General features: G+C 64.1%; 2 protein-coding genes across 8 annotated transcripts in view; one reads left to right on the top strand and one right to left on the bottom strand.

Annotated features, from left to right (window-relative positions):
* ESPN (espin) overlaps window positions 1–11,365 on the top strand; it is a 31,650-nt gene extending 20,285 nt beyond the window's left edge. For 2 of the 5 annotated variants that reach the window (XM_042950931.1, XM_042950933.1), the window contains exons 8-15: window positions 1,049–1,210; window positions 1,301–1,499; window positions 2,822–2,848; window positions 4,037–4,182; window positions 4,265–4,534; window positions 9,025–9,104; window positions 9,202–9,213; window positions 10,459–11,365. In XM_042950931.1, coding sequence (XP_042806865.1) covers window positions 1,049–1,210; window positions 1,301–1,499; window positions 2,822–2,848; window positions 4,037–4,182; window positions 4,265–4,534; window positions 9,025–9,104; window positions 9,202–9,213; window positions 10,459–10,606 — 1,044 coding nt within the window. In that variant the 3' untranslated portion in view covers window positions 10,607–11,365. Of the gene's footprint in view, window positions 1–1,048; window positions 1,500–2,821; window positions 2,849–4,036; window positions 4,183–4,264; window positions 4,535–9,024; window positions 9,105–9,201; window positions 9,214–10,458 lie in introns of all 5 variants that reach the window. The other 3 variants (XM_042950932.1, XM_042950934.1, XM_042950930.1) reach the window with 2 other exon arrangements.
* A 506-nt stretch (window positions 11,366–11,871) lies between these two features.
* Window positions 11,872–16,189, bottom strand: TNFRSF25 (TNF receptor superfamily member 25). 3 transcript variants are annotated; one of them, XM_042950937.1, is made up of 10 exons: window positions 16,021–16,189; window positions 15,358–15,478; window positions 15,030–15,164; window positions 14,494–14,661; window positions 14,316–14,394; window positions 13,518–13,573; window positions 13,315–13,422; window positions 13,068–13,105; window positions 12,396–12,570; window positions 11,872–12,203 (listed from the first exon to the last, which is right to left on the bottom strand). In XM_042950937.1, the coding sequence occupies exons 1-10, from the start codon at window positions 16,060–16,062 to the stop codon at window positions 11,872–11,874; spliced, it is 1,254 nt and encodes a 417-aa protein (XP_042806871.1). In that variant the 5' UTR covers window positions 16,063–16,189. The 3 variants fall into 3 exon arrangements, with proteins under 3 accessions (XP_042806871.1, XP_042806872.1, XP_042806870.1); XM_042950938.1 differs by lacking the exon at window positions 16,021–16,189 and adding an exon at window positions 15,560–15,835; XM_042950936.1 differs by lacking the exon at window positions 16,021–16,189 and adding an exon at window positions 15,560–15,784 and having other exon boundaries at window positions 13,068–13,102.
* Between the last annotated feature and the right edge of the window lie 625 nt (window positions 16,190–16,814).

Consider the following 16,814-nt stretch of genomic DNA (forward strand, 5'->3'; position numbering starts at 1 on the left):
GCCTTGCCGCCCCTGAAACCCGAGGCTTAGGCGCGGGTGTCGGTGTCGCTTACGCGGATGTCGATGGTTTCCAGATGCGGGAGGGGAAGGGCGGGGGCGTGACCCGGAACCCGGGGGTACCAAACACCCGGGGCTCCACTGATCGGGTGGCTCCTGCACTCCGTCCACGGGGTATGGAGGGGACAAGTTGGAGGAGGGGGGTGAGGGCTGGGGTGCTCGACACCTAGCGGAGGGAGAGCGGAGCAGGGGCGGGGCCACATCTGGCTTACGGGGCAGGCGAGGCGCTGCGGCCGGTCGTGGCGACGCAGGTGGAGCCCCCGTGGCATCCCCCCTTGCTGGGAGTGGGTCGGCGCGGGATTGGCTGGCCCTGGGTGATGTCAGGGCGACAGAGCTCATAGGCGCTCTTGGGCGCGGGCGGGCAAGGGCTGGGCTGTAACCCGAGAGGAAGGATCAGGTGGCGCAGGTGTCGGGTCCATGCCGCCCCCGCCGCCAGGTGCACAGCGGGGGCCACCGGCACTGGCGCAGGTAGGAGCAGCCCCGGGACCGCGCGGCTTAGAGCCTTGGGCAACCAGGAGCCTAACAGGACAAGGGCTCTGAGAGGGCTCCCTCGGGGTCGGGGTCCCTGAAAGAGAGGGTTCGGCAGAGCCTTGGGGACGCGCGGGACGGCCGGGTAGCCAGGCGTGGGGTGAGGCAGAGGCCTTCGCGCTGGCTTAAAACTGCGAGCTGCCCCTTCTCCGGCTCCCCCTGGCGACAGGGCTGGGTCAACCCGCCCCTGGTCCCGCCCCTTCTAGCCTCAGTGGGGGCCCTTGTGGCCCTTGGCCTGCGCCCAGAACCCCTCCCTGGGGGGGGGGGGGCGACCGAGCCTACCCTTCCCCGGGACCCTCGCCCCATCCCCGCTCGGAGGACCGGAGGGCCTGGGAACCCGGCTGCCTGCACCCCTCGACGGCCGCTGGCCATGAGCCCCGGGAAAGTGAAGAGCTGGGGGGGCGGGGCGTGGGAGGCCCCGGGGACCAGCGCCTGAAGCCCCTCCGCCGCTGTCTTCCCGCAGCTGAGCTCCCGCGACGGCCACAACGGGCTGCGGAGGCAGGACTCCAGCCGCAAGCCCCGCGCTTTCAGCAAGCAGCCCAGCACGGGGGACTACTACCGCCAGCTGGGCCGCTGTCCCGGGGAGCCGCTGGCCACACGCCCGGGCATGGCGCACAGCGAGGAGGTGCATGCCTGCCAGCCCGCGCCCGCCGGCCGCCCGGGACCCGGCCCGGCCGCCCGCTTCTCACTCGCCAGCCCCTCCGCTCCCCCGCAGGCGGCGCTGCTCCCCGGGAACCACGTGCATAACGGCTGCGCCGCGGACCCCAAGGCGTCCAGGGAGCTGCCCCCGCCGCCCCCGCCGCCGCCGCCGCCCCTGCCGGAGGCCCATAGCTCGCCGCCGCCGGCTCCACCTCTGCCCTTCGAGGGCGCTGGCCCTGGCTGCGGGCAGCGTCGCTCCTCCTCGTCCACTGGCAGTGAGTAGGGGCGGGTTGAGGGGTGGGGGGCGGTGCCAGCCCTGAAGGGGAGGGAAGCCTAGACATCGCTCGTTCCCCAGCTGCTGCTGCCGCCCTGGTGCTCCCTCTTTTCCGACTCGTTCTTCCTGCGGCAAGCCCCTACCCCAGTGAGGACCTAACCCTAAGCGGAGGCTCTGGGTTGCCTCAGTGTGATCTCAGCGCACCTCAGTGACCTCTCTGGGCCCACGTCCCATGCAGCAGGGAAGGCCTCCCAGCTCTGGCGGCTGGTGTTTCTAATGGGCTGGTGCTAACTGGGCAGCTCCAAGTAGAACTGGATTCAAAGAGGCAGGGCCAACCTTCGTCCTGCCCCTTCTCTATCCTGAGCTTCTCTTCTGCTCCTCACCCCTATCTCTTGTTCCTCCAAGCTAGCTAGCTTTTCTCAGATGCTTCAAGGGCTCTTCCTGGCCAGATACCCCAAAGGCCCCAGGCCAGCTACGACCGGCTATGGGGACGAGGCCAGTGACCCATCATGCTCTGCCCTTTCCCTCCTGATGACCCCCATGGGCATCCTTTTAAGGTCTAGGCTGGTGAACAAGATTCCTGGCTTCTCTTCTGTGAGGTGGGGCAGTCTCTTGCATGCCAGGGCTCCTGCAAGGCCCAGGAGGTGGTGCCTCGTGTGTGTGTGTGTGTGTGTGTGTGTGCGCGTGCACACGCCTTCTTCACCCAGCCACTCAGTGCAGGGACCATGTTTAGTGACATCCAAAGCTTCATGTCCCTCACTAGGCGTGCAAGGGTATAACCGGGTCCAGGGTACGGCCAGCCTGGGCTCCCTTCAGATCCCTATGGAGCCTCAGCCCCTGCTGACCAGGGCCCATCGTAGCCTGTCCACCACCAGCTGAGCCTCCAGAAAGGGCCCTAGCTCTGGGGTTAGCTTTTTCCTTCTGGAGCAAGGCTGATGCTAGGAATGGAAGAAAAATAGACTTTGGGCTTCTCCAGAAACCCCTTCTCAGCAGAGCCTGGGCTGGGTGCCCTATCCCAACCCAATGCCAAGTTTGAGGCCCTTGCTGGGGGAACCAGGGCCAGTGGCAGCCCTGCCCAGTCCTCAGGGACAGCAGTAAAGCCCGGAACTGGGTGGACCACCCTTGTGGAGCCCCAGAGCAGCCTGAGCCAGGGTCAGATGAGCTGGAAAATTCCTCCTCTCCTGTCTCCCCTCCTCTGCGTGTCTCCCTCCCCTCTTCCTGCCCTCCCTTCTCTATCCACACCCCCCCCCCCACTGTCCTAGCCTCACCCCGGCCTCCTCCTTGTCCTAACTTTGCTGTCACTTCTCTCCTCTCAATCCCTAGAAGTGAGAGTCCTGAGACACAGGAAGAGTGAGTAGCTGCGTGCGGGGCTCCTGGCTGAGGTGCGGGGCGGGGAACGAGGCACGCTCAGGGGAAGCAAGGCCAAGGACCTGGGGCTTTAAAAAAAAAAAAAAAAAGGAGGGGGCAGGGCAAGGGGCTGGCAGGCCAGGGGTCCTCCACACTACAGGTGGGGCCACTGGCCCCACAGCTACCTTCCTACCTCCACCACACCCACACACACACCCACAAATTCTACCCATGGCTTTCAGTTTTGCCCAAATAAATGAGCCTGTTGCCAGTGCCTGCCTGGCAGCTTTCCCTTTTACCCCTCCTGCCGCTCGCTCAGGGATCCCCAACCTGGGGAACCCAAGAGCTGTTGGCCTGTTTTGTTCCCCTCACCCAGCCCTCACCCCTCCCTGGGTCTCTAAAGACAGCCCTTCCCAAACCCCAGCCGCCTCCGCGAGCCTTGTCAGAAAATGCAAACTCTGTGCACCTGCCTATTTGCATGCTTTTCACCTGGCCCTTCTTCCTGGGTGACTTCACCCCGTATCCTTAGTAAAGGCTCCGCTTTCCTAGGTCCCCCAGGGCTGAGCAGCGCTTTGCTACACGACGGGCTTGCAACCAGTGTGTCTGTGTCCATGTCTGTCTGTCTGTCTGTCTGTGTGGGAGGTGGGGAGGGGACTGGCTTGGTTGTGGTATCCAGGGTCCTGAGCCCATATAGCCACGGAGGCCCCAGGCAACTCAGTCCAAGGGTCACTGAGCTTTGCTGATGCAGAGAGGGCTGGAGGGAGACTCCACCCTGGCTGGCAGAGCCAGCGAACCCAGGACAAAGGTCGGGTGGCTGGCCTTAGACAGGTAGTGTCTTAGAGCTGGTCAGTCAGTGTCCTGGGTGGAGACATTCGCCGGAGTCCCCAGGGCCGGCCCAAGAGCCAGCATGAACTCCCAGGGGCCTCCAGGCAGGGCCCCCATGCCCCGTGAGTAGGGCCGGGAAGATGGTGGGGCTCTGTGAGCTGTCAGCGGGGAGCCCGCCTCTGGGGTACCCAAGAGCCGCCCCCAGGGCCTGGGATCTGGAGAGCTGTCATCTGGGGCCCGGCCCTTCCCGACTTGGGGAGAGGGAGGCAGAGGGGCAGGCTAGGGGCGGCGGGGATGCAGACCTCGCACCCCCACCCCCCCCCCCACCCCCGCTTGGCCAGCACCTCCTCTCCTGCCTCCGTGCAGGCACCAAGTCTTTCAACATGATGTCCCCGACGGGTGACAACTCGGAGCTACTGGCGGAGATCAAGGCCGGCAAGAGTCTGAAGCCGACGCCGCAGAGCAAGGGGCTGACCACGGTGTTCTCGGGCAGCGGGCAGCCGATCTCCCAGGTAGGCGGCTCGACGGGTACCCCGCCCCGGCCCCCCTCCCCCGTGCCGGCCGGTCACTCAGCCTCGCCGCTTCTCCCCGCAGCCCGAAGCGCCGCTGCCGCTGCCGCAGGCGTCGCCCGCGCCGTCGCGGGCCCGCAGCCCCACCCCGCCGGCCGTGGGGCCCCAGCCGCTGCTCAACGGCAGCGTGGCGCCGGCGCCGCCCGCCACCCCGGCGCCAGGCGTGCAGCTCGATGTGGAGGCGCTCGTCCCCACGCACGATGAGCAGGGCCGGCCCATCCCCGAGTGGAAGCGCCAGGTGATGGTGCGCAAGCTGCAGCTGAAGATGCAGGAGGAGGAGGAGCAGAGACGGAAGGTGGGTGGGGCGGGGCTTCTGCACCCGGGCCCATCCCCCACATCGCCGCCCGGCCTGCGGGGGGCCTTTCCACCTCAGGCGGCTCCCACGGTCCTTGGGGGGCGGGGGTTGGGGGGTGGGAAGCAGGGTTGGAGGACCTCCCCTGCCCTGGGGACTGTCCTTCCGTGAGACGGGCAAAGCTCATCAAACGCGAATGTGCTTCACGTCGCCCGGGATCTTGTAAAAATGCCGATTCTGATTCAGGAGCTGTGGGTGGGGCTGAGATTCTGCGTGTCTGGGAAGCTCCTGGTGAGACTGACCTGCTGGTCCAGGGACCGCCCTCTGCGTGGCCAGCAGGCTTTGGGCTGCAGTCAGACTGGCCTGGGCCCTCTCCTGCACCGCCACTTTCCAGCCTTCGAGACTGAGCCTCATCTAGCCTCAGTTTTCTTATCTGTCAGATGATTGACCGTCTTTGGCTGGCAGGGTGGTTTGCCACTGACCGGCTCAGCACGTGTTTCCTGGGTGCTGTGTTCTGTGCACCGTTGTAGCCTCTAGGGATTCGCGATGGATATCTCAAGGCCTTTTCAAGGTGGCTTTGGGGAGTGGGGCGGGAGGGGGTCAACCAACAAGCAAACACAGCATCTTAGTAGAGAGATAAGTGCCCCCAAGAATACAAAACAAGGTAACATGAGAGCCTGAGTGAGCAGGGAAGCCAGTGACGGGGCTGTTAACAACGCTGCCCTCACCGGGATGGGGCATGCAGAGGCCTGGGGCTGCCCTGCACCCACCGTCCTCTTTGGGGTGGGGCCAGTGTTATGAAGGAGGAAGTGAAGTCCAAGGTGGACTTGGAAGATGAGCAGGAGGTGGGCTGGGAACAGAGTGGGGCAAAGAGCAGGCTCAGTGACTGTCCTGTCAGTACAGGGGCGGAGCTGGAGAGATCAGTGGGGGCAGATGACCAAGCCCTGGCCTTGAAGAAAATGGACTTTCTCCTGCAGCGGTAGGGAGCCTGGGAGAGGGTTTAAGTGAGGGAATTAGCATCATCCTATGTGGCTGTGAGGGAACGGATTGATTGTAGTGGGTCAAGATGAACCGGGAGGATGTGAGGACGACGCCCCCCCCCCCCCAGCCCAGGCTGCAGAAGCCCAGCACTAAAGTGAGGAATGAACGAAACTCTCAGAAGTTCCTGGCACACCTAGCTCATAAAATTGATTATCATCCCTAGTGCCGGGGACAAGGGGTGAGAGCTGAGGCTTCAAGCTGGTTCAGCAGTAAAACACTGACAGCGTGCACAGGGAGGGCTCGGGCTGCGGGGACAGCTGACAAGAGGTCCTCAGTATGCGCGAGGTCCCTCTGGGATGTGGCCTCCAAACAGCAGCCTTGAGATGGGGTGGGAAAGGGCAGCCTGGCGTCGCAGCTTCAACGCCTTTTGCATGTTCCTTCGGTGGTGTAATGAGCAACCAAGCCAGGTGTGGAGACTCCCTCTGCCCGCTCGGTCTCTGCAACAGCGCCCAACGACCCCGCCAGCGACCAAAGTGGACACTGCCCAGCGCCCGGAGTAGCGGCCTGGGCCGAAGTCTCGCCCCAGTGTAATCACCCGCCGGCCGGGCGTGGCCCATCCCTGCCAACAGAGCCCCGCGGAGCCATTACACCACCCAGGACATGCAAAGGGCGCCCCCCGGCGGCCGCTGCGGGAGCCGGGCCAGAGGGAGACGCGCCTCCCTCCCCTCTCTTGTCTTCCCCGCCTTAGCTGACGTCCGCCAGCTCCTGCTGCTACCCCCGCGAGGGCTGGAGGTACTCCAGCGCGCACAACGCCATCCTCGGGCCCTTCGGCGAGCTCATGACCGAAGCCGACATCCTCCGCATCGAGCAGCAAATCGAGAACCTGCAGGTGTTGCACAAGGCGCAGAAGCTGGAGGCGCGCCTGCAGCAGCTCGAGCTGGAGTTGGAGCAGCTGCTGCCGATTTCGGCCGCCCTTTCCGCGCCGCGCTTCACCGTCGATCCGCGCCGCATGCACGGCCGCGCAGCCAGTCTGCCCGCCTGGTGCAGCAAGATCTCCACGCTGCTCAAGAGCATGGCCACGCTGCTGGCCGCGCTGGGCGGCCGGCCCGCGCACCTGGCCGAGCTGCTGGCCGCCGACACCGGCCAGCCGCTGGCACCGCTGCCCGACGCGCCCTGGAGGCCGGGCCCGCTCTGCCTCGGCCGCTCGCACTCGCTCAGCTGGTGTCGCGAGGCGGTGGCGCGCGAGATCCTCGAGTGCGGCGTCTCCGTGCAGCATCTCCGCGCCGTCTACGAGCTGCGCGCCCAGGGCTCGGCGCCCTCGCGCGGCTCGCGCCGCAAGCTCTCGCTTCCCGCCGCCGCCTCGGGCCGAGAGCCCATCCTCGAGGAGGACTACGTGGCGGCCGGCACCGGGGAGCCAAGCGCCCCGGTAGCCAACGGCTTGCCGGCCCCCTGGGACTCCGTGGGCGCGCTGGGCCCGCCCGACGCGCCGGACCACCAGGCGGCGCTGCCCGAGCCCCAGCAGCTGGCGCGCCAGCCGTCGCTCTCCACCGAGCTGCGCGGCGTCCAGGACTACATAGATATGCGCAAGGAGCGCATCGTCTACCTCTTCCTGGAGCACTGGCGCAAGTGGACCTTCCGCGGCCCCCGGCGCCACGCCCAGGCGCGCCTGCGCAGGCTGCTGCCCCGCGTGGTGGCCGCCGGCGCGGGCCCGGGCCCCGAGGCCGCCGACGCTCTCCAGCCGCTGGCCGGCGACGGCCCGGATGCGCGGCTGCTGCGCCTGCTGAAGCAGCGGCAGGTGGTGGGCAAGCTGCTGGGCCACTGGCGGAGCCTGCTGCGGCAGGTGCCAGGACGCCCGCCGTGTGGCTCGGGCCTGGCTCACGGCCTGTACTGGCCCGAACACTTTCTGCCGCCCCTGGACGGCGGCGCGCCCCCGCGCTACGACAGCCTCACGCTCGACCTCTTCATGCTCGGCTACTTCCAGCTGCTGGAAATGGGCCTAAGCCGCGAGGAGCGCAAGTTCCGCCACCTGCTGTGCTACGAGATGTTCGACCGGCTGGGCAGCCACCCGTGGGAGCTCATCCGCCTCTTCCACCGCGTGGTGCTCGAGGAGGTGGAGGCTGGCCGACGAACCTGGAGCGACGGCTTCGAGGACCTCAGGCGCCAGTTCTTTGGAGACAGCCCGGAGGCTGAGCCAGCCCGGGAAGAAGAAGCGGAGAAGGAGCAAGAAGAGAAAAAAGAAGAGGAAGAGGAGGAGGGGGAGGAGGCGGCGGAGGAGGAGGGAGAGCCGGCGGAAAAGGTCCCTCCGGGTCAAACGGTGGACTGGCCAGAGGGGCAGCCCGAGGCCCCAGCTCCTGCGCCGCAGCCCCCCAGCCCCCCTCCGCCAGCCGCGCCTCCCCCGACGTGGGACCCTCCTGGTTCCGAAGCCCCTGTCGAAGACCCCCTGGAGCTGGTGTCTGAGATGGGCGAGTTCAGCAACGAGGACATCTGCCGCTACATCGACCGCAGCTTCTCCTTCTGGAAGGAGAAGGAGGCAGAGCTTTTTGACATCTGAGCAGCAGAAATCGGAATTTCCCCCTCAAGCATCTTAACCCAGGCTTGGATGCCCGTCTGATGCCCTCTGGAGGCCAGAAGCCCACAGGAAAAACCCAGAAGCCAGCAGGGTGGCCTTGGAAAACCCAGAGTATCCAGGACCAGGCTGCCAGAGCCTTTGAAGCCCACTATGACCAGATGTGGGGCAGTGGCTGCGGTGGGCAGGGCACAGGGCAAACCAGGTGTCCCCCTCTGGGCCTACAGTCTTGCCCGGCTCTGCATGGTAGGCAGGTAGAAGCAGCCGCTCCTCTGAGTGAGGGACCGTGGGTCCCCCCCGGGGCAGTGTGGCTCTCCTCTCTTTGGTTTCACACTGGAATTCACAGCTACTTCTTTGAGGTCAAGGGAGCCACATGTGCAGTGTTCCGTGTGACGTGTTCTCCTGTGTAACATCCACGTAATAAAACTCTTTGCTGTAAGCTGCCTGTGTTGGATGCCCGCCTCCGCCCCTGCCAAGTCGATAAGCCACACAGTTGTAGAGGTAGTGTCTACTCCACTTGGGAACAGGACGTGCATAGGCCAGAAGGTCCTTCGCGGTGGAGGCCAGCTTGAGCCCCTTCGGGCTGGCTGGATCTGTGGGGGCCCAAGTATGGGTCTGCCCAGAGAGTCGAGGTCAGGGCCCTGGAGCCATCCGTCAGCCTGCCCTAGTGGGAAATCTCATTCTCTGCTCCTCTCCTGCACCTTAGCTCTGACCTGTCTGGCACCACCTCTAGAACACAGGGGGCCTGAGTTATGAGGGGGTAGAGCACAGGAGGCCCCCTCTAAGGGGGTTGTGGCCAGGCACCTTCATCTATTTGCTCTGTAGAAGGACGTCTGTATCCCATTGTCCCTGACTAGCGTGGGTCTCCCGGGGTTGGGGGTGCACCTCCCCCCAAACCCCACCTCCCAGCGCATGCTGGTCCTGAAGTTCTGTGCTTGTGTTTCAGGAGGAAGAGGAGGAGGCCCGGCTGGCCAGCATGCCTGCCTGGAGGCGAGACCTCCTGCGGAAGAAGCTAGAAGAGGAGAGGTGAGCCGGGGGACCGGAAGCTTCAGGGCCTGGTAGGGTGTCTTGATCACGCCCCTGAGGTGGTGGCACCAAATAATGCTGTCTCTTTTTCCTCTAGGGAGCAGAAGCGGTGAGTGTGGGCCGACCTGCTGCCCCTCCCTGGCTTAGGCACAGTCCTTTTGCCCCTTCATCCAGCCCCATCTTGAGCACACCCCCTTGTCTGGTTTGTAGCACAATCTCTCTGCTCCCACTAATGCCACCAGACTCTTCTCCCCCAGCAACTTAGCCCCTGCCCCAAAGTCTAGATCTTATGGCTTGATAACCTCGGCCTGGATTACCGAGCCCCTCGTGTCCCACTAACCTAGCCTTCAGTTATAACCCAACTTCAGTATCAATAACCTTGACCTCTGTCCCTCAAAGCGTGGTTTCTGCCCAGTAATCTAGCCCAGTGCTTACAGAAATATAACACGAGCCACTGTGTAAAGTTTTCTAGAAGGCACTTTGGAAAAATAAAAAGGTAAAGGTGAATTTACCATTTACATTTTACTTAGCCCAAAGTATCCAAATATTATTTCAACACGTAACCAGTGTAAAAGTCATTAGCGAGATGTGTTACAGTCTTTTAAAAAGCAGTCTTCGTGATGCCGTGCGCATTGCACACGTATCCTACATCTCACTTCTGACACTTCAGATGCTTAGTAACCACCTGAGTTTAGTGGCTGCCTTGTCAGCACAGCTCTAGCCCCTATTTTATTTTTTTTTAACGTTTTTATTTATTTTTGAGACAGAGAGAGACAGAGCATGAACGGGGGAGGGTCAGAGAGAGAGGGAGACACAGAATCTGAAACAGGCTCCAGGCTCTGAGCTGTCAGCACAGAGCCCGACGCGGGTCTCGAACTCACAGACCGTGAGATCATGACCTGAGCCGAAGTCAGACGCTTAACCGACTGAGCCACCCAGGCGCCCCTCTAGCCCCTATTTTATAATAACCGTCCCTAATTAGCCACCACTGCCTCCCACTAATGTGGTCCCCCAGGACACTCCCCGCTCACCCTCTGCCACACTCCTGACCCAGCACCCCTGTTTCCAGTAATACCCCAGCCAGAAATAACTCAGCCACAGCCTCTCCCTCACCCAGCTCCTGTGTGTGCCCCCTTGACTCCAGTCTGCCCCCAACCAAGCCCCTCCCTGTTCCCACCCTATCCTTGTGGCTCCTGACCCGACCCCAGTCCCCAGTCCCCCAGCCCTTCTGCCCCTAGAACCCATTGCCCTGGCCGCCCAGCTCCTGCCCCCAGGAACGCCTTACTTGCCCCTTACGGTGCCTGGCCCACCGTCTCACGCTTGCCCGCGGCTCTGCCCCCCGCCCCATGCCTAGGAAAGAGGAGGAGCGACAGAAGCAGGAGGAGTTGCAGCGAGAGAAAGAGCAGTCGGAGAAGCTGCGGACGCTGGGCTACGACGAGAGCAAGCTGGCGCCCTGGCAGCGACAGATCATCCTGAAGAAGGGGGACATCGCTAAGTACTAGGTGCCGCCCTCCTGCTCGCAGCCTCGTGAGCTCTGGGGGCCCCAGTCTCCGCCCCGGCCTGCCCGGCTCCGGCGGAAAGGGCTGGGAGCCGCGCTGCCTTTCCCCTCCCGCGCTGGAACCTCTCCCTGACCCCGCTCCGGCCCCCGCATGCCCAGCCCGGGGCGCCGCTGGAACGCACCCGCCGCCGTCGCCCAGGAAAAGTGCCCAAGCAAGCCGTTGACGCAAAAAGATGCTGCTTATTTGCATGCCTATTTACATATATTTGCATGTTCGGTGGAGGGTCGCGCAGAGTGCTCCCCAGCCCCGTGGGTGGCGACCTTGTTTTCCTGCGGGGCGCGCGCCCGGCCGCAGCCCCCTCCCCCGCACCCCGGAACCCACGCGGCGGGCGCATCCTGGGCGGAGGCAGGCCCCGCGCTTGGGGAAGGGGTTTTCCTCCCGTCGTGACCCAGATCTGCACCCGGCCCGCATTTCCCATCCCCGCCGAGGGTTTCCTCTCAGTCATTTGTTTACCAGAAACGATGAAACCGGCAACCTGCCCGTCGGGACCGAGTTGCCGCTCCGGGGGCCCAACCTCTGCCTCCCCCCTCCCCCTCCCCCTGGTGAAGTCCGCGCCCCCCTCCCCCCGGGTCCCACGATTCCCAGACACTTTCACGACGCTGGTGGCGTGAGTGCGAGGCAAGGGTCCCTGCGCTTGTGTCTCCACCTGCTTCCTCCCCGTCCCCGCCATCCCGCACCCCCATTAAAGCTCTCTCAGCCGCCGCGGCTGACGTGCACTCTCTCGCGCTGTCGCCACGACTTCCTCTCTCCGTCGGGTAACTAGGCCGCGGCCGGGCGGGAGCGGGGCGCGGGGGCGGCCCGGGCGCCAGGGGCCACACTGGGTTCCACCGTGGGTCCCCGACCCAGGGGCGCTAAGACTTCCGGGCCTTTCGACGACGCCGCCCAGGAAACGAAGCCGGGGCCACTTAACACCACAGCCCCTCGGAAGCACCAAGCAGTAGCTTTTCTTCACAGATTTAATACCCAGGCCTCGGCCAAAGTCGGGCCGAGACACTGCTGAGCCATCTCCTGCCCCCTCCCGATATCTGTCGATGCCGCTTGGCCTCAACCAGAACCCCAGGGGGCGCGCGGCAGGCGCTGCTACGCAGGGCCGTGCCAGGAGCTTATTAAGTGACATAAGATGTCTACACGCATAAGTAACCGTACTTAGGGCTTCTGCAAGGGCCGCCGGAGCCCAGAGGCGCCCGGTGTGGGCCCCCGCCCCCGCGTCACGGGCCGCGCTGCAGGCGGCTGCGCAGGTCCTCGGCGCAGCCGTCCAGCCCCATGCGCTCCAGCGCCGCGTAGACGGCGCCCAAGCCGGCGGGCTGTTGCTGACGCCAGCGCTTGAGCATCTCGTACTGCTGGTCGCGGAAGCGGCCGACCTCCACCTCCACGGCCTCGATCTCCGCTTCGCGCAGCCCCAGTGTGCGCACGAACTCCTTCCAGCGCCGCGCGGGCACCGCGTCCATCACGTCGTAGAGCTGCGGGCCGGGCTGGAGCGTGGCTGCCGCGGAGCCCGCAGGGGGCGCTGGCGAAGGCGTGGGCGTGGGCGGCGGCGGGTCTGGAGACGGGCCAGAGAGAGTCGGTGGGGAACAAGAACGGAGGCCAGAGGCGGGACCGCGGGCAGAGCGGGGGACCAGGGGGGTGCACCCCGTCCGCCTGGGACGGGAAGTGGGCAGGTGGTGCCTCAGGAAACCATTACTTCTCATCTCAGGCTCAGGAGAATGGGGTCAAGGCCAGTGAGGTCTCTTACCGAGGGCTCTGCTGCGCAGCTGGTCCCAGGACCACGTCACCTCCGCGCAGGGCGCCTCCTGGATCTGAGGGGAGCCAAGGGCCCAGCCATTGCCTACCAAATGGGTAGCACGGACCTTCTCGATACTGCTGGCTGGAGCTAGAAGGGTGCTGTCCCTGGGCGAGAGGTGGGTGGCCTGGAAGCCAAGAGAGGCCCCAGGTCAGCCTGGGGTCACTCCTTCCTGGGGTCTCTGGCCGGGAGTGGCCATTCCCTGGATCAGTCAGCAAACATTCTTCAAGGCTGCCTCCCGAAGTCCCCCCTCATCTCTCACTGGGTGGCCCAGAAGAACTATTTCCTCTGCCTGAAATACCCCTGTCCTGGCTGCCCTCCCCTGTGGCCCCAACCCTGCCGGAGGCCTCCCTATGGTGACACTCATCCCACTGAACTGTCTTCTGTTTACCTGTCTGGATCCCACCAGACTGAAAGCCACTTAAGAGACAGGTGCCTTGCTGCTCTCATTCACCGACTACTCAGGGAATTCACATGTGTTCATTAGGCCTACTCTGTGCCTGCCAGCCACTGTGCCCCGTGTGGGGGACCATGAGTTATAATACGGCCCAGCCTCTCAGCTCCAGAAGGCTGAGGCCTGGGTTCTTGCTCACTCTCTTCCCTGAATATTACTAATATTCTTACCTGCAGGGGAGTCAGGGCCTCCAACCCAGCTTCATCTGCTGAGAGACAAGAGCATCTCGTTAGCAACCAGGCAAGACTCCTAGACCTGGGTGCTGGTCCAGCTCCTCTTGGGTTCCTGTGCCACCCCTGCCCCCAGCACTCTCTCCCTCAGTTTCCCCCCTCTGCATCAGGGGTGAGTGGGCTCTGGGCTACCCGTGCGGACCCGATGCCCCTAGAAATGTGCGTGTGTGCGCGTGCGTGTACTTACTAGGAACCGTGGGCTTGCACGGCTGGCAGCGGTGGTACGTGTAGGTCAGGGTGGCACCGAGCAGGAGTGGGACCACCAGGCCAGCCAGGAGCACCTGCACCCAGAACACTGAAAGAACAGCCGGTGGGTGGTGGATAGGAGCCACACCCCAGCCTCCCCAACCATCCCAATAATCCTGCCCAAATTCCCAGCACACCACCTACTCTGCCTCCAGCCACAAACAGTCACACAGGGCTCAGGGCAGCTCCCGAGGGTGCTCCTGCAAGAAGAGGGGGTGGGGTGGGGTGGGGGGCGTGAGGGACTAGACACCAGGAGAGGTTCCCCGTCCTCTCCATCCTGGAGGCCCTGCCCTCCCCAGGTCTCTTCCCTGGGCACCACAGTACCCTGGAATGTTCCCAAAGGACTGCTGAAACTTCACTGGTGTCCCCAGAAACAACAGCAACAACCGCTATTTATGGAGCTTTTTCTAGACTAGATTGAGGGTCACTAGAATGTCAGCTCCATGAGGACCAGGATTTGCCTACATTGTTCCCTGTTGGATCCCCAGCACCTAGAACATCTCTGGAAAATAGTAGATGCTTAATAAACACTTGCAGAGCAAATGAATGGATAAAGTGTTTTACCCCTTAACCTGTGCCCCGGGGATAGGGGGGCAGAACCTGCTAACATCGGCACATGGAGAAGCCACAGATCAGAGTGGTGACGTCACTTGCCCAAGATCTCCCAGAGAATGAGTGGCAGATCATAGTTTTGAAATTGTATCAACCTGACTCTCTATAAACGGCCAAATCCTATGCTTCCTTAACCTACAGCTGGAAAGATTACTAAAGGACACAACCCCTTATTTATCTGGCATAAGGTGAATGCAGATTTCCCTTCAGTATCCAATGTCTGCCTGAAATGGCGCCCACCCACCACAGGACCGAGCTCCCTCCACCTTCCCGGGATCCCCACTCTGCTCCCAGAACCCCCTCCCTGTCCCAGGGCAGCCAGGACATTACGTGGGGCAGGACACACAGCTGTTGCCATATTCATAGAAGCCAGGCAGGCAGGTCCCACAGTCGGTGTCTCTGACGGAACCTGCAGTCCAGGAGATGGCTTGTGTGTCAGGAAGGGAGAGCGGGAGTTAGGGAGAGGGGGGGTGTGGAGGGGTAGACAGCCCAGAGCGGGAGTACTCACAGGGCACCCGTGTGTGGCGGTGCAGGGCCCTGCAGTCTGAGCACGGGTGGCAGCGGAAGGGGGAGCCGTCCCTGCAGGACTTGACCAAGCACTCGGGGAACCAGCCCGGGTCACAGCCACAGTGGGCATCTGCCACTGCTGAGCAGTTCGTCAGGGCCACCTGGGAAACTGGCAAGAGTGTTCAGGGAGTTGGGGAGAGTGGAGGCCATCAGGGCCAGAGACCCCCCCGCGGGGACCCTGGGCAGATCCCCTGGAGAATGGAGATGGGGGCAGCCAAAGACGGGGCCACCCCCAAAGGGAGAGGAGCATGGAGATCGCCCCAGATCAGAGGCTGAGGCATATATAGAGATGGGAGGGTCATCGGGAAGTGAGGGGGCAAGGGAATCCTAGGGTGGGATCGAGGGGGGAGGGGCCTGGGATGGGTGGACACAGGGCTGTCACACCAGAGGTTAAGCCCAAGCCAGCCACCTCCTTCAGAAACAGCCTGGCCATGGCCTGTCCTCAGGAGTCCCCCCACTGAGCACTAGGCCCCTCACCCTCTTCATCACAGGCCTGGCAGCGGGTACAGCGGGTCTCATGGTGGTTCTCCCGGGCCAGGAAGGTGCCGCGGGGGCACGGGAGGCAGGTAGAGGCACCACAAGGCTTTGGGCAGGGGGCCTTCAGGTAGTGCCCTGTGGAAACCAGACCCGGGTCAGACAGTCAAAGAGGGTTCCCTCTTTCCCCTCCCTCCTCTCCTATCTCTGGCTCCCTACTTCCTCCCCAGCCCTGCCCACCTCCCCTGTCTCCTGACCCCGCCTGAACCCCATCTCCCTCTGTCTGCCCTCACTTCCCCTCCACATCCCTCCCACCCCTTCGGCTGCTCACCGGCTGGACAGCCCTTGCAACAGAACAGACCGCTCCTCTTCTGGAAGTTGGAGGCACAGTCACACTTTGGACTGGGTGTGCCGCCCTGGCCCTGGGCGCCCAGCAGCGCAAGGAGCAGGACCTGGAAGACAGGTGGCTGTTGGTTGTGACAGGGCTGGCCGTGCGGGCCCTCCCCGGCCTCCCCCCCTTCCGAGCCCCCCACCGCGTTTGCCCTCAGAGAGGCCCTCTTCTCAGGTTCTTGGGCGGGAGGTGCCATGGATGTGGGGTAAGACGAGCTTCCCTCCCCCCGTGCACAGAGCAGGCTCAGGAGAGGCAGAGCGAGGTCTCCAGCCGGCCCCCCACACACGTTTCCCTCTGCCAGGGCACCAGGGCAGGCACCGGGGGGCCCCGTCCCCACTCCTGGCTTGTGTAAGGTGGAGGACCCGGATCCTCCTCTGCCTGGGGCCCCTAGACCCTTCTGGCCCCCGGGGCGGGGGTTTCCTCTCAGCGGAAGGGCCCCGCCCGGCTGAGGCTCTAACTAGCGGAGTCTCTAAGTGGAGAGGGGTTGGTGGTGGTGCTGGCACACTTCCCCGCGAAGTGGGGCCCCATGGTTCTTAGCGCAGCGACCCAGGCCTGAGGTCAGGCTCCAGGCTGCCCGCCCCCCTCCACCGTGCTCCCACTCACCGCAGCCACCGCTGCCGTGCAGCCCCCCGGCCGCAACTCCATGGCTCCTGGCGCCTTGCTGGGCCCTCGGATGACAGGCGTGCGCCAGCCCGGGGGCTTCCCCCGCTCCGCCCGCTCTGCCCCAAGCCAGCCCCGGGGGAGCCCGCCTCAGGGGTGGGGGCCAGGGCGGGGCCCCCAGCCCACGCAGCCTGCCCCTGCGCACCTGAGCTCACCTGAGGTGGCCTGGGGGCAGCAAGGCGTACGCAGGACAGGGCAGCATCCAGGTCCCCCCGCCTGGGTTCTGGCCCCGGCCCTGAGACTACAACTTCCAGGTGAAGTGACTTCCCTCCTTTGGGCCTCAGAGCCCTCCCTCAGCCATGAGAGGTTGGGCCACAGCGACAGCGACGCAGCTGGGAGACCCAGCCTCCCCAATACTGCCTGGGTGTGGGTACAGGGGCCCCGCCCCTGCAGGGGAGTCCCAGCGGGCATTCTCAGTAGAGCCTGAGACGCATCGCCCGCCCTGGCATAAGTTTACGGGGACCACCCAGGGCAGGGCCCGTGAGGCACCTCGTGGGAGGGAGAACTTCATGGGGGGCTCCTGGGTAGCCCTCGTGGCTGAGGCAGGGGATGGGGGGTGATCTTGGGGGTGCTGGTCTGGTCACCTCTGTCCTGTTAATTCACTAATGCTTCTCCACAGTCTCCTCCGGGGGTGCCCTACCACAGACAGAGGGCGACAGGAGTGAGAGGCCCCTGCCCCCCCCCCCGGCTCAAGTGCACCTGAGTCAGGAAAGGGGCTGGTTCCAAAAGCAAAGAAC

Source organism: Panthera leo, chromosome C1 (assembly GCF_018350215.1).
Source record: "Panthera leo isolate Ple1 chromosome C1, P.leo_Ple1_pat1.1, whole genome shotgun sequence".
NCBI lineage: Eukaryota > Metazoa > Chordata > Mammalia > Carnivora > Felidae > Panthera > Panthera leo.